Here is a 22,658-nt window from a genome sequence, read left to right as displayed (position 1 = left end):
CTCAGATACATGAACAGGGGAATCTTGTAGGAGTGGAGAGGTTAGTTTACTTCTGTATTTGTCACTGATGCAACTGCTATTCCAATACTGTGTCCGGTTCTGGTGCCCACAATTCAAGAAAGATGTTGATAAATTGGAGAGGGTTCGGAGAAGAGCCACGAGAATAGTTAAAGGATTAGAAAACATGCCTTATAGGGATAGACCCAAGGAGCTCCATCTATTTAGCTTAACTAAGAAAAAAAGGTTAAGGAGTAACTTGATTACAATCTACAAGTACCTACATGGGGAACAAATATTTAGTAATGGGCTCTTCGTTCTTGCAGAGAAAGGTATAACATGAAAGCTGAAAGTTGAAGCTAGACAGTTTCAGACTGGAAATAAGGTGTACATTTTTGACAATGAGGGTAATTAACCATTGAAACAGCTTGCCAAGGATTGTGGTGGATTCTCCATCATTGACAATTTTTCAATCAAGATAGAATTCTAGAAATTGTTTTAGGGAGGTTCTATGGCCTGTGTTGTACAGGAGGTTGGACTATATGACCACAATGGTAACTTTTCGCTTTGGAATCTATGAATAAATATATTGCTAAAATATACAATGCCAATTAGCAATGAGGGGCTATCAATGCTATTTTAAAATCTTACTTTTGGGAATGTATTAGCTGATATTTGTTGATTACAATGAATCTGCAGATGACACCTAAAGCTGATGTCCTAAACAGTTGTGGCCATTAAAAATATCCTTGTACTTGTAAAGCATTAAATAGTATTGTTGATATCTTCAGAGTGCTTTGCAAGCAGTTAATCCCATAGTATTGTAACTTGACCTTCCTATTTCAGTTTCTTCCACATCTGTAAAATGGGGATAAGTGATTTGCCCAAGGCCATAGAGGTTGTCATAGTCAGGATTAAAATGCAAGATGGGATAGCATTCCTGATGGCTAGTCTGCAAGTCTGTATTTAGAACACTAGGGCCATGTCTACAGTCACTACCACTTATGTCTTCAAAATCTATTGTTGCTCAGGGGTGTGTAAAAACACATCTCTGAGCGACATAAATTTTGTGGGCATAAGTGGTAGTGTGCACAGCGCTATGTTGGCGGGAGAGCTTCTCCCACTGACATAGCGACTGCTGTTTGTGGAGGTAATTTTATTATGTCAACGGGAGAGCTCTCTCCCGTCGACATAGAGTGGCTACACGAGCATTCTTACAGCAGCTCAGCTGCTTCAGTACAGTTGCTCTGCTGTCAGCTCACTAGTGTAGATGTGACCTAAACTATATCATTTTCGAAAGTAAAGATGTTAATCTGAGTGTCATACCTAAATTCCAACTGATTACGTTCTGCTTCCTAATTTCCCCTACATTTTCAAAACAGATATTGGATTCTTCACTTTCTTACCTAAATTGATGTGCAGATTTACTATGTGCTTCTAAACATCTGTTGCATGTCACCATGAAAGTGCTGCACTCCAGTAGTGGGAGAAGTAATTGCAGTGTGTGAGATTCTGAGTTGAAAAGCATTATAGTTTGCTTCAAAATGGAAAATACAGCTAGCATTGCTCCTTTATTAAACGTTTATGGTAGTTTTATAATTTCCTACTGCCATTATTGAATCTGCCAGGGCAAGGCCTGAGTGCGTCAGGAATGAACCATGGTACTTATCCATGGTACTTACATGGCACATGGTACTTATCTTTCATGACAGGAAGTCAGACTAAGTGAAAAAGGGCAAGGGCAGCAACGTCTAGTAGTTGACTTCTAACACTGGCTATTGCATGGCAGTAAACTGTAGTGCAGGGGTCGGCAACCTATGGCATGCGTGCCAAAGACGGCACGTGAGCTGATTTTTAACGGCACACTGCTGCCTGCTGAGTCCCAGCCACCAGCCCCGCTCAGCCTGCTGCCGAACTCAGGCTTTGACCCCGGCAGGCAGCAGCATGCCATTAAAAATCCTGCCCATCCCGGCGCACTCTTCTCTGCCCCCCTCCCACCCTTCCCGTGGGGGCAGGGTGAAGAAGCTTGGTCCTGCCGGATGCTGCTGCAGGGCAGGCAAGCTCTCCCTTCCCCCGACATGCTGGGTTCCTGCCCCATCTCCTCTCCATCCCTGCCACTGATCAGCTGATGGCCCTTGCAAGGGAGGGGGAGAAGTGGAGCCGCAGTGAGCTCGCTGCTCCAGGGAGAAAGTGGAGAAGAGGTGGGGACAGGGCCTTGGGGAATGGAGGTGGAATCAGGGCATATCCCCTCCAGCCCCCTGCCGTGAGCCGCTCTGGGCAGGGGGCTGGGACCACCCCAAGATCTTAGCCCACACCCCCAGCCCTCTGCCCTGACCCCTGCACCTCCCTCACACACCTCCAGCCCTCTGCCCTGCACCCCCTCACATCCCAGCCTCCTGCCCTGACCCCTGCACCCCCCCACAACCCCAGCCCTGACTCCAGCACCCCCCCATACCCAGCCCCCCATGCCCTGACTGCTGCACCCTCCTCACACTCCCCCAGCCCTCTGCCCTGACTCCTGCAGCCCCACACATTCTCACCCCCCCACACACATTCCTACCTGCACCCCTCACACCAAATGCGAGCTGCCCAGGTAAGCACTCCACACCTAAACCTCCTTCCCCAACCCTGGGCCCCCTCCCTCATTCTAGCTCCTGGCCAGATCCTACACCTCAACCCCCAGCCCTGTGCTCAGTGCACTCCCACCCTCAGCTCAGTGCAGAGAGAGAGGAAAAGAATGGGCTAGAACCAGGGAGAAAGTAGGTACCCACTCTGTGTGGGCAGGGCTGGGATCCCAGGCGGTCAGCGGGCTGATTGGGGCCGGCGGACGAAACCCCAGACCGGCAGCAGACTGAGTGGCACCGCGCTGAGCTGTTCAGCCCACTGCCGGTCTGGGGTCCCAGCCGCCGGCCCCGCTCAGCCCACTGCTGGTCTGGGTTTTTAGCTGCTGGCCTCTTGCCAGCCGGGGTCCTGGCCGCAGGCTCCACTCAGCCTACTGCTGCCTAGGTGAATGGAACCCCAGGCTGGCGGTGGTCTGAGCAGGCCAACAGCATGAGATCAGCATTTTAATTTAATTTTAAATGACGCTTTTTAAACATCTTGAAAACCTTGTTTACTTTACATACGACAATAGTTTAGTTATATAATATATAGACTTAGAGAGAGAGACCTTCTAAAAAACGTTAAAATGTATTACTGGCACGTAAAACCTTATATTAAAGTGAATAAATGAAGTCTCGGCACACCACTTCTGAAAGGTTGCTGACCCCTGCTGTAGTGGTTCCCAGATGGTGTCGGTAGAATCATCAGAGTTGTGAAGTCAATTAAATGTCATGTTCATCACAGTTTCCATCACTTGTTTCAGAGCTATTAGGGATAGAAAATCTGCAAGTATTCAGCCCCTTTGCTGCAGCAGAATGTGATGGCCTTCTGTTGGTTTTCCATCAGCACGTCTTTGCTTCAAAGGCAGTGTGTGTAAGTTAATAGCAGAAATGTTTTATTCTACATGCTATATACATATAGCAGTCCTTAATTGGCTAATATAGTACTTAGCACTTCAAATAGAATTTTGTGTTCAAGGTATTGAATAGCTATTATTTTATATAAAGCATACCTAGATTGGTGAAAGTAAGGTTTGTCTCTCTGAACTCAGCCTGTTCCAAGTCTTCTGCAGTACATTAGATTTCCTTTTCTAAGGCCCTGCAATGCATAATCTGAACATAGTAAGGTGAGTTAAGGACAGACCAGTAGCTTTAACCCTATTTGTCCTGACTCTTGGTTTAAGTGAAATAGTCAATGTTTTAAGATACTGCTGTATTTTGCGGAGTTATCTTGTATTTTTGCTTGTCCAAGTTGTATTTTATGATTAGGTCTCCTCTCATACTTGGGAAGGTCCCACATCATGTGTGACAACTCGAGACTCTTGGTCAAGGAGACTAGTGGAAACAAAAAATAAGAAAAGTTGTTTACAATAGAGTGAATGCATCAACTATGCAGGACCTAGGGCAAATCAAGATGAGAAATACAGGAATCTACAAAATACATTTGAAGCTGCTAAAAATAGATCTATGGTACAGTTCTATTTCCCTCTTACCTGAGATCACAAAAACAAACAAGACTGTGCAACTGACCTGTGTGTTCTAGAGTTCCTTGTCCTTCTTTTAGATGTATTAGTGAACTCAAGAGCTCTAGTATATCTCAAAAGAATAATGCTAAGCAATATTATTTTGTTCTAGCTAAATTTATTGCTTTTATTTAGGCAATAACACATGTTAAAATAGCTTCTGAACTAATTTTTAAAATTCTTTACAGATGAAGAAGGCGGTCAAGATGAGTCATTAGAATCAAAGGTAAGCAATAAGTCTCACCGAATGATGCGTTCCATTTTCTTCTCCCTCTTTGTGGGACTACTAGAGCAGGAGTTCTCAAACTGGGGGTCGGGACCCCTCAGGGGGTCACAAGGTTATTACATAGGGGGTGGCAAGCTGTCAGCCTCCACCCCAAACCCTGCTTTGCCTCCAGCATTTATAATTAAACACTTTTATATAAAAAAGTGTTTTTAATTTATAAGTGGGGGGGCGCACTCAGAGGCTCGCTATGGTGAAAGTGGTCACTAATGCAAAACTTTGAGAGCCACTGGACTAGAGCAAGGATCTGAAAATCAGAACTCAATGGAGTCTATTTAGAACCTGCCACTAACTTGCTGTATGACGTTGGCCAAGTCACTTAACATCTCGGAGCTTCAGCTCACCTCTTTGAAAAAAGAATATTTGTTACCTCATTGAGGGTTTCGTTAAGTAATACCAATAAAGACCTATGGAAATATTAGTCATTAAAAATGTAGCATGTGTAAGGCTACGTTTTAGTCATGGGTATTTTTAGTAAAAGTCATGGATGGATCACAGACAGTAAACAAAAATTCGTGGCCCATGACCCACCCATGACGTACTATATACCCCTGCCTAAATCTGGTGGGGAAGGAGGGGCGTGTGGCCTGGGACCCCTGCTGGTGATGGGGTGGGGGCTGGCAGGCTCCTTACCTGCCCCCTTGGGTTCCCCAGAAGCAGCGACATGGCTCTCCCTCAGCTCCTAGCTCCGTGCACTGACTTCGCAGCTCCCATTGGCCGGGAACCACAGCTAATGGGAGCTGTGGGGGCGGTGAGGCAGCATGTGGAGCTAGGAGCTGAGGGAGGGACATCGCCACTTCGGGGGAGCCCCCCATGGTAAGCGCCGCCCAGAGCCCTCACCCCCTCCCGTGCCTGAGCCCACTCCCACATGCACCCCAACTCCTGCTGCTGGGGAGGAGGGTGATTGCCTGAGACTGCCCCAGCAGCGGCCCCCCTGGGCCAGCCGCACCAGTCGCTGCAGAAGTCATGGAGGTCCTAGAAAGTCACAGAATCCATAACACACTCACAACCTTAAGCATAAGGAGAGTTGATTTACTGCAGAAGTAAGGTCATTTTCCCTCTTGTCGCTCCTTTCATCAGAGCATATCAACGTGCTTTAAAAAACACAAATTTAGCCTTACAGTATATCTGTGAGGTAGGTGATATACCTGTCTTACAGGTCAGGAAACTAAGGCAAAGAGACTAGGTGTGGTGGTTTTTTCCCCACTTCTTTCTCCCTCCTTATTTGGCTGTATTAAAGCTAAAACCCATCAATCTTTAATTCTAGTTCTTTGCTCTAAATAATAGACAACTTGCCTTCTAATTTTTCACTAATATTAGAATATAAATGGGAGATTTTAGGAGAGAGGAAACAAAGAATTGTGGTCAGAGGGTGATAGACTTGAAACTAATATTACAAGCACTAATATTACAAAACTGATAGGGCAAGTGAAGTCCCTTAGTAAGCTTTCAACTAAGTGTAATAGAAAAGCCTGTTACAATTCAGATGGAATATCTCAAACATGAAGTCAAGAACTGGTGGTGGAATACAAGATAGTACAGGAAAAGTTTACCCTTGGAAGGAGAAATTTCAGTCTACTTAGCTGTTTGACATTAGGACAAAGGATTCCCCTTTAGAGAGCCTTATACAGTCAGCTCTCCACTAAACACTTGGGTCCGTGTGTCCAAATTTGACTTTCCTGTGACTTGTGATAGTTTTTTCCCTTAAGTACAAAGGGAACTAGTCTCCCCTTCTGCTATACTTCCAATACTGTCGTTGAGTGCCTTAGCTTTAAACAGGTCATTCCAAATCAGCACAAATGAAGCTCCATTTTTCATATAAGCTGAAGTGATGTGCACACAAATCTGCATGAATGAAGAGCAACCAATTTTGTGTGAGAGTTTTGGGACATCTCCATTGTGAAAAGAGTTGCTGGTTTTGGTTTCTTTAAGAATTAAAGGGGAAGTGGGGAATAGGGGCTGAAAGGAACAATTCAACACATTTATCTTAACCTCAAGAGAGAGAAGTAACATATTCAGTTCAGTTTCCTAGTAGGCTTCATAAACCAAAAAGGGGTAGACATTGAATAGCAATAGTCAGTGAGAGGACTAGTCTCCTAAATTCTGCTCTCTTCTTCTCTAGACTTCCTTGCCTTCAGAAGAACAGGTCGGGGACCGCTCCACAGGAACCCGTGTTGTCGCAGGTCAGATCTTCCTTGAGTCAGAGGAATCAGACTCTCCCACTGAAGATGAAGAGCGCTATAGGAGCCAAGAAGAGGAGAAAGAGAGCATGTTGGAGGAGCTTAACTCTCTTGAAATGTCAAACCTATTAAATAAGAACTTGGAAGATGTAGCAAGGCAGAAACCAGGTAACTTTGCTTGAATTTTGCAGGCTTCATGAACCAACGGCAAGAAGCAAAATCAATCTGGAAAAATTTGGGAGATTAGTGGGATCCAGAAATAATCTTCATTTGTCTCAATTGTCTAACTGAATAGGGGGTTTCAGAATGCAATGGTCATTACAGCCTTAATTTTCCCTACCGTAATGTTGGCTAATACCTATATCATTTACTTCAGATGCACTTTAAAATGTTTTCCATAGTTTCTGTTGATTGCACAGCACAAGAAAATTCGCTCAAGTTAGAGAGCCTTGCTCCTTTTTTTTTTTTAAACAACTTGTGAATAGAGAGAACAATCCAAATCCTGAAGTTCTAACATGAACATGACTCATATCTTCTTACTTTGAAGTATAGATTATGATCTAAAGCTTTTCTCTCCCCAGAAATAGTCACTTTTTTGGCCTGATTATAGCTTTGTCATATGGGGAAGAGGGGAAACACTATAAGTGGTCGTCTTGTTCTGGTAGTTGATTGTATTTAGGTTTGAGTAAAATTGAGGAGAATGGAAGCAAACTTTGACATTGAGGCAACTTTGTGCATTGACAACTTCTTAGGAGCCGTAGGGCAGTACCTTATTTCATATAAACTAGGGTAACTTTTCAAATAAAAACCATGCCTAGTTGTTGTCAGATCTTCCAGGGAAGCTGAGTAGGAATAGCTTTTTAACTCGTAATGAAAAGTTAGAGTTCATCTGGTTAATATCCTTGCCTTGCAGCTGGCATTTGGGTATCCCTGACGTAGGCTGATGTACATAAAAAGGAAACAACTTTTTTAATGTGCCCAGAGTAAATTAACTTTTACTCTAACCTTATGGAAAATGGTGATTGTATGGTAACTTAATGTTTAACTCAACACTTTGTCTCTAGCAGTTCTTTTCATATGCCTTTTCACAAATGCAGATTAGTGTGGTGAAAGGAAGCAGTAATTGTGCAGAACTGCCTCTAATAACATCTGCTAACCTCTACCAGCACCATACACTTAAAAAAAAGTGACATTCTATAAAACATCTGTAGCCTCTTGCTAATACAAAATGCTCTACGCTTTTCTTGAGCACTTGTAGATGTTGCTGTAGATGAGTATGACATCGTACAGAGATGAAAGATATTAATGAAGTGGGAAAAGTGAGTAAAAAGACTTTTTAGTAGTATGAGCAATTGTTGCTAGCCTTCAGATTCAAGCATCATGTTTAGTCAGCCAGGCTTCTTAATTGAAGGTGAAATTTCATTAAGATACTTTGTATCTTCCCATCATAATGCCATGAAAGTGCTTTGTTTTCACATTGTTCAAATCTGATCTGTAAAAATACCTCAGCTGGTTGCCTGGAACATTCCCTACTATAGCAAGATAGCTGAATCCCAGACTAGACTGTGTACAGCCACTTAGATTGTCACCTGAGTAAATATGCTTACTAGCCCGTACTTGATATCTTAATATTTATAAGTTTATAAATAACTTCCTCTTATACTTGCCTCTCATACAAAGTTCATGGTTCCATTTTTCTCCTGTAACAGCACTATCACAGTGTGTGGACTGTAGCATCTTGCATTGTTTTAGGTGTTAGTAAAAACACCTGTTTGTGGGAGAAACAAATACTGTGCCCGGATTTAAAATAAAAACAAGAAGGTGGTGCGGGTAAGGAAATAGGATATGGCTAGCTGAATGTTTGACTACTAATATCATAGCTATGCAATAAGGTGTGAGAGGCAGTTGTAAACTAATGCCACCATCTAAAGTGCTGCATGGTTTGCTTGGTGCATTTTATGTATTTATTTTCCTTCCTCTAAAACATCCAGTATTTTCCACTGCTGGAGGCCAGGAACCAGACTTGATGAATCCAGTAGTTTGCTCTGGCATGGTAAATTCTAAATTCATTGAACTTTAGTCTTGGCCTGAAAAAAGCTGTTGAGTGCCAAGAAGGTGAACTAGTGAGTGGAAGAGGGGGAAATGTTCATTGCTATTGGTTCATATGAAACCATCTTTTGTCTATTTATGCAACTTCGAGAGAGAGAGGTTCTTTATCATAGTTTCAGTTTTACACTACATTGACCAAGCAGGTGCAACCTAAGCTGACTTAATATTTTTCCCCTTCATTACTATGCCATGTCACCAGTACTTAAAGACCTTTCTAACTTCATAGACTTTAGCATAGTGTTATGTGAAACCAGCTTAGGGGGATAATGCTAAGTAAATTTAGGATTCTTATAAAAAGTGAATGGATATTCTTCCATAGCTTTTTGATTAACATGGTTAAAAGGAGGAAACACCAAAAAAGTAACTTTTAAAACTTCCCCTTGACATGGAAAAAATTGTCAGGCCTTCCAAAACAATAACTGCAATACAGACAAAATCCAAGTTCTCAACAGGGCTGATGCCAAGGTGCTGAGTTGGTTGGTCACTGATTGTGGACATCTTTTAGTTCAGTACTTGAGCAGGTGACAATAGAATATACATGTAGTCAGTTTAATTCTGCAGACTACTCCAGGATTGGCAGTTATTCGTGACTGTTGTGCTAAGCCCCTGTGCCATAGTTGCTGGGGCTGGCCAATAACTGTGTGCATATTCTGAAGAAAAATCATTCTGCCACTAGTTAGTGTGTACCGTTGGTCAAGCAACTAACTTGCTCACACGTCATTGTCTTCCCAAAAATGAAATCTTTGGAATTGTCCAACATAGCAGTGTTCCTAGTAATTCTAGAAGAAGGCTTGTATGTAAACAGCTCTTCTTTTTTATAGAGGAGACTTAAAACCTATATAATAATGTATCTTTAAAATATTATTGATACCACCCAGCATTCAAAAATCATAAGTTTGGCTCACTTAAAAAAAACCAAAATGTAAAGTGTTTTATGGCTTTCTAGTTTCTGAGCCTTCAGGGAGTCATGTTTTCAAACTTTTCTTTCTAACCCTGAGGACTAGAAACCTACATTTTTGTTTAAAGTTGAGAGTATCTTTTATTCACGTGACTCCAGGAGCCAGGGCTTTAATGAAAATACCAAATTGTGAGACTCATGATTAAATTGTGAGAGTTGGCAGTGCTTATAAAATGAGAAGCTTTCATGAAAACTAGTAGAAATTTCCTCCACTTTTAAAAAAATCCATAAAAATTCAGTGAGATTTAGATCTAGATATTTCTCTATGATGTTAAGAGACTCAAACTGCAGTATTGCACAAGTTAATACATGAGAACCGACAAGTCAAACTTCCTACAACCAAATGACAGTCTAATAATTCTTTTTCATTGCCCTAGCTGAGTGAAGAGCAATACAGGAGCAAGTAGAATATGGGCACTGGAAGCTAAATTAAATTCTAGCTTTGATATCTTAAGACTTCTAATAATCTAAAATGGCTAATAATATAGTACAGATAACATTAAAATGTCCTGTCTTTATTTCCCTTTTTATAGTGTTGCATGAATAATGAAACTGCAGCTTAATGAGTTTGTGTTAGTAAAACTCAGAAACCTGGCATACAAAGAACAGTCCCCTGTGGTGGTGAACAGTTTGTTTGCTACATTGTGAGAGAGACAGATCTCATTCCTGGGTTTTTGTTTTTTGTTTTTTTTTTCAGTTTTGACAGCCATCGGAGGCACTGCAGACAGTGAGCCCTGCCACTTCCCCTTCCTGTTCCTGGAGAAGGAGTATGTAGAATGTACTGCTGATGGGAGGGAAGATGGCAGGCTTTGGTGTGCAACAACCTATGATTACAAGAGAGATCAAAAGTGGGGCTTCTGTGAAAGTGAGTAGCTAGATACATTTCTTTCATCAAAGAATATTTACTGAGCTTAATGGTCTCCTTATCCCTTGTGGGCAATTGTCCCCATAAACATAAGGTTTCCACAGTAGAAGTAATGGGAAAGGGAGAGCCATCCTAGTGACATAGATGCCTATTCCTACATTATCATGTGGTACTCCCACTTCCTGGGCTCATGGAAACTGAAAGTGACCTTAATGCATAAAATTTCTCTTGCAGAAAGGAAGACAAAATATGTGTGTTTGAGGATATTTTCTCTCCTTTATCCCCCACCTTCCAGAAGGATGATTTGAGCAGCCTGGTGATAGCAAAATAAATGAAAGACTAGGCAAATGCACAAAAAAGGGTGGCTATAAAAACCCAACAGCCCATTGAGACAACTTTCTCCCTCATTGCCAGCACAACCTCTGTATCTTGTCTTGCAATAACAAGATCATGTGTAGGGTCCTACCAAATTCACGGTCCATTTTGGTCAATTTTACGGTCAGAGGATTCAAAAAATTGTAAATTTCATGATTTCACCGATTTAAATCTGAAATTTCATGATGTTGTAATTTGTAGGGGTCCTGACCCAAATAATGAATTGCGGAGGTTATTGTAGTGGGGGTTGCAGTACTGTTACCCTTACTTCTGCGCTGCTGCTGGTGACCGCACTGCCTTCAGAGCTGGGCAGCTGGAGAGCGGCAGTTGCTGGCTGGGAGCCTAGCTCTAAAGTCCGAGCTGCCGCCAGCAGCAGCACAGAAGTAAGGAGGGCATGGTATGGTATTGCCATGCTTACTTTTGTGCTGCGGCTGATGGGGTGCTGCCTTCAGAGCTGGGCGCCCAGCCAACAGCTGCCACTCTTCGGCCACCCAGCTCTGAAGGCAGCGCAGAAGTAAGGATGGAAGTACCACGACCCCCTTAAAATAACCTTGCAACCCCCCTGAAACTCCCTTTTGGGTCAGGACCTCCAATTTGAGAAATGCTGGTCTCCCCTGTGAAATCTGTATAGTAGAGAATAAAAGCACACAGAAGACCAGATTTCATGGGAGGACACCAGATTTTACAGTCCGTGACACGTTTTTCATGGCTGTGAATTTGGTAGCGCCCTAATCATGTGGCCAAGGAAGAATCTGCCATGAATACTGGCAAAAACAGAGATTTAAGAGACCAGCCTCTTGCATTTGATTTAAATCACTTATCTTTTTTAGCTGAAGAGCAGTCTAATAAGAGAAGACAGATGCAGGAAGCAGAGGATGTTTACCAGACTGGGATGAAAATCCTTAATGAGAGCAGTAAAAAGGCACAGAAAAAAGAGTAAGTCCCTGCTTGAACATTAACATAGATCTTTCTTGGGAAAAATGGATGACTTGGTTTAGTATGATGTCTTGTAACCAGGACAAAGCTTAATGAGACACTGGGTTTTAGACTTGAGTGATACTAGAAGTTATATAGATTGAATTTCATATAAGTCAGTCATGTGGCATTGAGAATAAATGGTAACTGGAGAACATTCACAGGAACAGAAACTCATGACAGCTTTCTTTGAGTAGATCCACAAAAAGTAGCCAGACTTTTTCCAGCATGGCATGTGTGCAGATAATTCTAACAATGTTCATTGTACTGCTAAGCAGTGCAATTCTCTACTTCAGCACAACAACCATTGTTTTTCTCCAGCCATGTAACAAGAGCTAGGCAGGAGGAATTTTTTTTTTTTTTCCCCCACATACACAATTTCCAAGATTTAAAAAAAAAAAAAAAAAAAATTCCATCCTAAAGCAGGACAAACCTAAAACCTTTTGAAATCTTCAACAAAAAGCAAGACTCACCCCCCAACAACCTGAGTAGCCAATAGCCCAGTGGTTAGGGTGCTCACATGAGATGTGGGAGACCCAGGTCCAAGTCCATGCTTTGCCTGGTGAGTCCTTAACCACTTGTCTCTGGTTTCATTGAAGCTAATATGTTTACATGAAAAGTTTTTGCTAAATCAGCATTTTCTCAGTTAAAAATCAAAAAAAGACTTTGTCAAAAAATTCCTGGCCCTCTCTATACCTAACCTATGCTGAGAACATGAATTGTAGAAATTGTTTTTGTTATAACATGTGGTACCTACTTCAGCAGCAGAGAGGAATATCTTAAAACCGCCTCTGCAGGATGTAACAGCTGCCCTGTATGAACTCTAAAAACGCCATATCTAGATTCACTGACATTTGACATATCCAGTGCCTGTTTGGCACCTTTGACTCTCCTCGGATCTTTTTCCTTTCAACTCAGGATCTCACTGACTTCTTCAAAGATTAGATTAAAAAGATTCAGTATGACCTTCTCTACGGTTGCTTGATTACCATGAAAGCACTATATATAACTGCTGAGTATTGATTCTATTCTCTGTTCTAGCTAATTAACTCAGTTACTACAATTTAATTTTGTATAACGTAAATGGATACATGCAAAAGAGGAAACCAAGGAAGAACAAGGGTGAGATGAAACTCTCATTCTGCTCAGTCTGGTTTCTTTTTGCTCTATCCATCTAGTAAATCCAGCTACCACTTCAGATCTGCTCATGACAATTTCTCCTTCAGCAGCAACGTCAGGTAGTTCCGACTTACTGTAAATACTATAAATCATGTGTATTACAGTAGCATCTAGAGGCCACATTTGAGATCAGGACCTCTTGTTCTAAAGCACTCTACATAGACATCGTAAGATACAAAGACCTCCAAAAGTTTAGTGTGGGCAAGACAGAGTATGCGAAAGGCAGCATTATTCCACATTACACACGGGAACTGAGGCACAAGAGGCTAAGTGATTTATCCAAGGTCAGGCAGGACATCTTTGAGAAAGCCAGGAATTGGACTCTGAAAATCTGGTTCCATTCCAGTACCTTAGCTGCAAGATCATCCTTCCTTGTGTGCTTTAAATATTATAGGAATTAGTAGCGGTGGTCTTTCAGTTTCAAGTCGCTGTACTCCTCTTTCTAAGGATATTAAACATAAGACTACAAGAGAGTGGTGCGAAAGAAACCAACATGGAGCATGAAGCATAAAGACTTATTTACAGGGGAGAAAGGAAGAAGTGCAGAGAATAGGAGGGAAATTGGAAAGCAAACAAATAGGGAAAAAGGAAGAAGTGAGACAATTTCCTTTAAACCATTCAAGGTAGTTTAATATCTTACACAGATTAAAGTATACAAAACAATTTTTTTTATACATTAATCTGTTTAAATAGTACTTTTTGGGGATCACAGTGAAGAGACCTTTTGTGTGTATTTCAACCATGGATCTTGCAAAATCAACAAAACTAATTTAGCAAAAAGGCCTTTTCCCAAAAACTTCTCATGGTTAATCTGGCTACTTCATTACAACAACAGTAACAACTACATAATCATTTTAGCCCAGTATTTGTATGGAATCCATTGGTGCTTTTAGTTTTTTAAATTGATTTAATATTGAAGTGAATCAAGATAGTCAAGTTGATGCCCTCCGTTTTTTTCATGTGACCTATGAAACCACTATAAAGCACTGGTGATGGTAAGTTCACTTTGTCACTAGATCCTGTGTCTGGTGTCTTCCATTACCAGAACAACAACAACAACAGAAGAAAATCCTCTGTAGTGTAGTGTCTGACTCTGGGAACTGTTAAAAAGGCTCATGAATAATATTACATTATATGCTAACAATGTATGTGGAGGACTGTGAACCCATGGATATTCTCTTAATTTGTGGTGGTTTAATCATGTGAGGTTTTGAATATTCTACTGTGAGTGACAGGTTGGATCACAGAAACCTCTTAGGGGTGCCAAGACTACTTCTGACCCTGCTTTCCCTGCCAGCTTGGGACTCCAGCACCCTGTCTTGTGGAGCCAGACACGCCAGTCTGTTTCAACCCGGACCCAGGGTCTGAACCACATGCCCCAAAGCTGCAGATTTAACTGAAAGCAACTTAAGAAGTGTTCCTGTCTCTAACACTCAGATGCCCAACTCCCAATGGGGACCAAACCCCAAATAAATCCATTTTACCCTGTAAAAAACTTATACAGGGTAAACTCATAAATTGTTCGCCCTCTGTAACACTGATAGAGAGATATGCACAGCTGTTCTCCCCCCCCCCCCCCCCGGTATTAATACATACTCTGGGTTAATTAATAAGTAAAAAGTGATGTTATTAAATACAGAAAGTAGGATTTAAGTGTTTTCAAGTAATAGCAGACAGAACAAAGTGAATTACCAAGCAAAATAACATAGAACATGCAAGTCTTATGTCTAAGAAAACTGAATACAGATAAAAACATCACCCTTAGAGGAATTCCAGTAAGATTCCTTTTACAGACTATTCTCTTTCTAATCTGGATCCAGCAATCACTCACACCCCCTGTAGTTACTGTCCTTTGTTCCAGTTTCTTTCAGGTATCCTTGGGAGTGGAGAGGCTCTCTTTAGCCATCTGAAGACAAAATGGAGTGGTCTCCCAGGGGTTTAAATAGTCTTTCTCTTGTGGGTGGACACCCCTCCCTCCCCCTGTGTAGAATCCAGCTACAAAATGGAGTTTTGGAGTCACATGAGCAAGTCACATGTCCATGCATGACTCAGAACTTACAGGTAGCAGCCATGGTTCATATGCTACCTTGAATGTCCTCATGTAGACTTCTTATGTGGATTGGAGCCTTCCAAGATCCATTGTGCGTTAAGTGCTTCTTGATTGAGCACTTAACTTGCAAATTCCTTTCTAAAGAAGCTGACCAAATGCCTTACTAAGATTATTTAAAATCAAAAAGTATATAGCCAATATTCATAACTTTGAATACAACCATGACACATGCATACAAACAGGATGAATATATTCAGTAGATCATAACCTTTACAGAGATATGTTACATGGCATATGTAGCATAAAACATATTCCAGTTATGTCATATATACATTCACAAGCATAGTTCCATAAAGCCTTATGGGATGCACCGGCACACCGTCCTCCTGAACTTACTGCCAGAGACTTGGACACTGTCCACGGTGGAGGCAGTACATGTAAAATCCTTGTTTGTCTTTGGTCACACTCCCTTTCAGTACCTTTAAACCATATGATGTCATTCATAAGTGTTCTAGCAAGTTTTGGAGTTCCTGGTCCCCAGATGCCTGAGAATAGGTTGGGGTGTAGTGTTGCTAACAGAATGCAGACAGCAATATTTGTTAAAGTGTAAGTGTCTTGGCATTTAGCCACCAATGCCATGAGGTGGTGTGCCTCGGTTTCCCCTTCTACACACAGCATGGGCCTATTATGCTTTTGCTGCTGTGCCAAGCTTCCAGCCTGTTTACAGGTATAGACTGAAAAGTAACATGCTTGTGGGACTGTCTTGTCACCATCCCTAGCATGTACAACAGTTTCTTCCACAAATCAGGTCTGTCCCACATCTTTACCACTAGTATTAACTCCTTTGTTTTAAGCCATATATGAATTAGCAAAAGACACCAGATTAACAGCAAATCTATGGTGGACAGGCTTTGTTCACATGATTTAGCTTGTTTGATGCATTTTCCCATTTCTTTGTGCCCCCTGGTAGGCACTCTGATGCAGATTCTTCTGCCTCCTTGGAGAAGGCTTTTAATTCAGCCCTGTGTTTGATGCTTTGGCAAGGAAAGGGTATACAGCACCCATGCCTGCCCTTGGCACCCCCCCTCCCCCAAATTTCTCTGGGCTGGACCCCACTTCCTTGTGAAGTTTCACCCATGCAGAGATTTTTTTTTCCCTCCTGCCTTGAAGAGACAGTTTTATTTCTTACAAGCGTAGCAAGTACAACATCTTTCAGTGGGGTGCCTTGGATTGGTAAGACCCCTTTTGGACACCCCACTTTCAATTCCCAAAAGGCTAGCTGGAGGGGTGGGTGTCCCCTTGCGGGAGATCAAACCCCCAGTCTTCCCTTAAACCCTGATCCACAGGACAGGGGTCTGGCATTATAAATGCAGATTCTTCACCCTCCTCCTGGGAGAGATCCTCCCTACAAAAGGTGGATGGATTCTCCAGTCCCCCCTCACCTTCTGTCTGGGCTTCCCACTCTGGGCTCCCATCTGGGTCAGACACTCCTGTGTCTCTAAAAAGGGAAGGTGACCCTAGTCCGTCTGTGGGCTCACAGCTACCAGCTATGACAGACCCTTCACAGGCCAGCAAAATTCCCCCCCCCCCCCCGTCCCCCCTTCACTCAGGTTGGGCTTGCTTCCAGCTACAGAGTCCTTGGGGTCTGTTCCCACCGCAGTGGTCACCAGGACCCAAATTCTACCTTCAGGACACATGTCTCTGTGCAGCCCAGGGCAGGCCCTGCCCCCTGCTGACCTGCAACTTTCTGGCAGTCAGTAGCTGGGGTGGCCCCCCGCCACAAGGTGGTACATTCCCCTTCTCCGGGGAGATGATTATGGGACAGGAGCTGTCTTCTTCCAGCCCCTCCCTCTGGAACTTGCCTTGAGCCTCGGGGCTACAGGAACTGGCCACAACCATCCCTGCCCCCAGAGCTGCATTCTTTACTGCTATGGAGGAATCTAAGAGACACCCTCCTATTCCCCCAGCAGTCCACGTGACCTCCTCCTAAGCATAAGATTCCTTCTCACTGCTAACCAACCCTGGGACAGATTCTGCCACATCAAAGAAATCATTCCCTAGTAGAAACAGTGCAGAATGTGTTGTTTCAGAGTAGCAGCCATGTTAGTCTGTATCCACAAAAAGAAAAGGAGGACTTGTGGCACCTTAGAGACTAACAAATTTATTTGAGCATAAGCTTTCGTGAGCTACAGCTCACTTCATCAGATGCATTCAGTGGCAAATACAGTGGGGAGATTTATATACATAGAGAACAGGAAACAATGGGTGTTACCGTACACACTGTAACAAGAGAGTGATCACTTAAGGTGAGCTATTACGGTGGGGGGGGTGGAACCTTTTGTAGTGATAATCAAGGTGGGCCATTTCCAGCTGCCTGTTTCCACTCAGCAAGGGACACTTATTCCTCAGGTGCTCAGTGGACTTACAATGATTGCACCTCTTGGACCCCTCTGCTTGTACAGGAAATTTGGGATGAGTAACAGGGAATGGGGAGGTGAACGCCCCCACCCTCCTTTTTCCCAGGGTAAAATGGTGATTCTACTTTCCCCCAACCTTGTACCCCTCTGCCAGTGGTTTGTTTAATTGCAGCTTGCTTGCTCATAAGAGTCCGCATACCCAGCTAATTCAACCACTGCAGTCACTTTTTTGTCCCACAAATACTGTTTTACATTGTCACTGCACATATTCAGGAATTGTTCCTGAGTAACCAAATCACACATTTCTTCCAAGCTTGTAATGCCTTTCCCCCTCACCCATTTATCTACCAAATTTCTCATTTCATTTAGATAAGCCACATTACTTAATCCAGATCCCTTCTCAAGACTCCTGAATTTAACCCTGTAGGTTTCAGGTGTAACTTGAAACTGTTTCAAAACCAGTTCCTTAAATTTACCATAGTTTGAAGCATCATCAATAGGTATCGTATTGGATATGTCCAGAGTTCTGCCAGTCAATTTTGCTATCAATGTGATCATCTTTTGATGTTCAGGGATCTCATGGAGGGTGCACAGTCTCTCAAAGGTGATGAAATATTCGGCAATATCGCTGGATTCATCATACTGTGGACATAGTTGCTTTCATTTGTGGATTTTTGGGGCAGTGGAACCAGCAGCTGGAGGGTTTTCTCTCCAACTCCATAACAACCAGTTCATGCTTCTGGGCCTCCACAGCTCTCTTGTGGGCAGCCTCCTCTGCATTAATGTCTAATTGTCTTTATTCCATCGGTCTCTTATGTTTGTTTTTCTTTCTCTTTTGCTTCCAGTCTAGCCAGCTCTAGTTTAGTAGCTGCTTCACTGGAAGTCATTTTTCTGCTTTCTGGTGCTGGGCCACACCCCTTCTGCAGTTTACTGAAACTGGGATGTACTCAGCTCAGGGGCTTCTTAGAGACAGGGACTTTCGCAGCCAGGGCTGGCTCTAGGCACCAGCAAAACAAGCAGGTGCTTGGGGTGGCACATTTGCAGGGGCAGCATTGGGGCTATCCTTTTTTGCTTGTGAGCCGGCCCTACAGGTGCTCAACCAGGTAGATGCTGTCCCGACCCCCAAGCTGATGCTGAAGTCCAGGTGGAAGAGCCGCAGTGGGTGGCCAAATCTGGCCCTGGGGTCCAGCAGCAGCGTAGGGGGAGCCCTGGGGCCGCTGTGGTTCGCACCGCCGGCTGAGCCATCCAGCGGGCTCCAACACGTGGAGCGCAGGACACTTGGGCTGGGGCCCACCCCATGGGGCGCATGGAGCTGCCTGCAAGTGCCGCAGCCGGGGCCGGGCGAAGCAGCCAGAGCCGCCCAGGGGCTACGGCTGAGCGGCCAGGAGCAGCAGCAGTGTGGCCACAGAGGGGACCGGTGCCCTGCCATGCAGGGCCCGTGTCCCGCTCTCTGGGGCTCCGCTCCCTGCCAGCCGCTCCCTCTGTGGCTGCCCTGCCCCGGCTCCTCAGCCCCCTGCTGGGGCGGTCCCCCGGGCTCTGCCCTCCCAATTCCCAGCCAGTCCTGGAGGTGGGAGCCACGGCTGGAGAGACCCTGGGCTGAGGCGCGGCCCAGGAGACCCACTGCTTACCCTGACCTTTCCAGCATTGGACCGGCTGGAAGCGAGGGGGGAGCTGGCCCTGCAGGCGCTCAACCAGGTAGATGCTGTCCCGACCCCCAAGCTGATGCTGAAGTCCAGGTGGAAGAGCCGCAGTGGGTGGCCAAATCTGGCCCTGGGTCTGGGGTCCAGCAGCAGCGCAGGGGGAGTCCTGGGGCCGGGAAGGAGTCGGGTGGATGCAGCCTCCGGCCCTGCTACTATCATGAGCGGAATGCTGATGACCCGCCCTGGGTGCGAGTTACCAGTGACCCAGGGCTCGGGTGGCAGGGGGGGTGGGGGTGCGAGCCCAGGGCTGGGGCAGCAGGGGGGTGCGGGTGGGGGGGGAGGGCACTGGTGGGGGCTAAAGGGGAGAACCCAGAGCTAGGGCGGCAGGGGGTGCGGGTGGGGTTGGGGGGAGAGCCCAGGGCTGGGACAGCCAGGGAGAAAGGGGGGAGCCCAGAGCTGGGGTGGAGGGCAGCCAAAAATGTTTTTGCTTGGGGTGGCAAAAAACCTAGAGCTGGCCCTGTTCGCAGCGTCCAGTGTTCAGCCTTTTTGGGCAATTTGCAACCTGTGCAGTTCTAGCTTGTTCTGATCCTCACTTTTATTTATTTTGCTTCTTTTTCTGTCCCTACTTCCCTTACCCAAAATAAGCAAACAGAAAATAACAAACCAGTAACCACTTTGTCTGTCTGTTCTCCAGCCACCACACTTAAAACTCATTTAAAAACACTACCAGTATCTCAAAGCAATCAGCTGTGCACAGATCCTGCTCGACTATGCCACTGTGACGGTTTGGATCACAGAAATCCCCTTGGGGCTGCCAACTGATGAGCCAAGACTACTTCTGCCCCCGCTTTCCCTGCCAGCTTGGGACTCGAGACCCTGGGTCTGTGTTGGAGCAAACTGGCATGTCTGGCTCAACAAAACAAGGTGCTGGAGTCTCAAGCTGGCAGGGAAAGAAGGGGCAGAAGTAGTCTTGGCACATCAGTTGGCAGCCCCAAGCGGGTTTCTGTGATCCAACCCCTCACACTGTGTTTAAAAAGGAAAACGCCTGCAAATTAGGTAGTGATGGATATAGAATGATAATTAGGACAGAGTGAGGCAGTGAAGTTTCCTCTGTACCTTTTAGCTTTACTGATAGAACTTGTTTTGTTTGTTTAAAGGTAACTAAACCTATAATTACATTCTTCTTTAAGAGCATATCAGTATCTTCTGAAAGCAGCTGACATGAACCATACCAAGGCAATGGAAAAAGTGTCTTATGCTCTATTGTTTGGGGATTACCTGAAGCAAAACATCCAGTCTGCTAAAGAGCTGTTTGAGAAACTGAATGAGGAGGGATCTCCTAAAGGGCAAACGGTATGTATGCTCTAAAGCAGTAGTCCCCAAACTGTGGGAAATGCCTGTCTACGGGGGTGCAGAAGAATGTTTGGGGGGGATGCAGCAGGGCCTTGGCCAGTCCCCAGGGGGGTCAGAGAGGGAGCGCCGCTCAGCCCGATCCAGTCGCGGCTCCACTTCCAGCCTTAGCTGCCGGCTCCTGGCCCCAGTCGTGGCTCCCAGCCATGGCTCTGCTCACGAGGGGACATGGGCAGATTACAGTAGGGAGGCACTGGTCTAAAGGGAGTTTTGTTTAGCATTCATGTTGTCAGCTTCAGCAAGGGCTGGATGGGCCATGGAGACTGACCTCCCCTCTCACCTCTAGAATGGGATGAGAAACGTTGATAGGGGAAGCTGGCTCTGCTTTTCCTTGGGCTATAAATGTTCTGTGGATAAACAGGGCTTAAGTCTCTTGGGCTGCAATCCTAGCATCTTTTTTGCTCTTAAATAAATAAATCTGACATCTAGAACTGATGTTTTGACTTAATGACATTTAGAAGTAAATCTTTTTTTTTTTAAATCTGTGTGTAAGTAGCGAGTTCTGGTCTGCTCATCGCTTTAACTAACTACCAGCTTGGGTGTAGGTCAGGAAAATACAGGCAGATACAATTTGAAGACTCTAGCCAACCAAATATCTTTTAAACTTCTGAGTCAATGGCCCAGTGCTGTTTGTTTTTGGCTATGGGATTTACATAAAGATAACTGCTGATATTTAAGCTCTTTCAAGGTTATGTAGGTTCCACTGGGAATTTAACAACTGTTGGATGAAACATAATTGCCCTTTTAGTCACAAACATACATGTTTTAAATTTTCTAGAATTGTGGACTTTTGGTTTCAAAGGCTGTAGGTATCAACACAGAATTTTCATTAAATATTTACACATACACTTTATGCAAGGTATCAATATCTGATTGTGAAGGAAAGCCTCATCCTGACACTTTAGACTTTAGTCTGAGATGGTTTCCCCCCCCCCACACACACACACTTCTCTCCCTTAATTTCTCTTGTTGCGTCCATCTTCTTCCTCACACAGACCTTAATGTCATTGAAGCACCCGCTCTAAATAGGAGGCTGAAAAATAGTTTTTGTTAAAATGTCTTTTATAAAAATATGTAAACTTCTGGTAATGGAATGGAACACAGCTATTCCTATAAATATAACCATGTGCATATACTAATCATATTAAGTGGGATTTTTTTTTGTTCTAAAAGTGCGTGTGCTAGTCTAAAGGCATTATACAGTCTAAACATATGACCAGTAATGTATTACTTCAAAGATCTCCTGCCCCATTCAAGTAAACTCCCTCACTCCACTCCATAACCTAATTCAACCCCTCCTCCTGGAATCTTAGAACACCGATATTAAGAGAACAGATTTCACAGCATGCTCCATCACACGAATGCAGGCGATTCAAAGGCTTGTTAGCAGCATGCAAGTTTATTTGTAACTTGTCTAAAGGGTACGACTATTGTTTGAACCGGTTGTCTAAATTAGTACTGTTCCCCTTCCCTTACTCCCCAGTCCTGGCACAAACACAATAGGTTTTTCAGAGCTAGCAGTCAGGCTCACTGAATTTGTTATCAATGTGTTTAGCAGCTCTGAATATCTTGAGAGCAAATTACAAGCAATGGAACTTTTTCAGTGACTCTTACGGTGTAGGGCTGCTAAGTACTGGAAATATCAGCAGGAATACTTAGATTTTTTTTTCAGTTACTAAAGACTGTCCACAACAAGGAATTCTTGAGGGAGAGAGCTAGTGCATAGGCCCCTTATTCATCTAGTATTCATACTGCAGTACCGTCGCTACCATACATCTACACTAGAGGTTTTTAAGTGGAATTACATATTTGATTGTGGTTACAGATGTCTGTAGATTAGTATTTATAAACCTGTTGGCTATCAATTAACTCTAGTTAAAAACAGTACTATAGACAAACGCTCTGAGATCCTGTCTCCACAATTTCAGGCAGTGAGGTGCAGATCAAGACTGATGCATGATTCATGATTCACCTGTAGCTTTGCTACTTTTGAAATACTGTATGCAGCCATCACTGATAACTGATCAGCTGGTGTGGCTTCTGGTTTTGGTGGAATTATGTTAACTGTTTGCTGTAGGTGAAGTCTCTTGATTATCC

General features: G+C 43.9%; 1 protein-coding gene across 2 annotated transcripts in view; it reads left to right on the top strand.

Annotated features, from left to right (window-relative positions):
• The window catches only part of SEL1L (SEL1L adaptor subunit of SYVN1 ubiquitin ligase), a 56,736-nt gene that overhangs the window by 7,641 nt on the left and 26,437 nt on the right, over positions 1–22,658 (top strand). For both annotated transcript variants that reach the window (XM_073349350.2, XM_073349351.1), the window contains exons 2-6: positions 4,309–4,346; positions 6,526–6,751; positions 10,348–10,515; positions 11,721–11,826; positions 20,342–20,504. In XM_073349350.2, coding sequence (XP_073205451.1) covers positions 4,309–4,346; positions 6,526–6,751; positions 10,348–10,515; positions 11,721–11,826; positions 20,342–20,504 — 701 coding nt within the window. The remainder of the gene's footprint in view (positions 1–4,308; positions 4,347–6,525; positions 6,752–10,347; positions 10,516–11,720; positions 11,827–20,341; positions 20,505–22,658) is intronic.

This window comes from Lepidochelys kempii, chromosome 6, assembly GCF_965140285.1.
Source record: "Lepidochelys kempii isolate rLepKem1 chromosome 6, rLepKem1.hap1, whole genome shotgun sequence".
Taxonomy (NCBI): domain Eukaryota; kingdom Metazoa; phylum Chordata; order Testudines; family Cheloniidae; genus Lepidochelys; species Lepidochelys kempii.
This window is presented reverse-complemented; position numbering and strand designations above follow the sequence as displayed.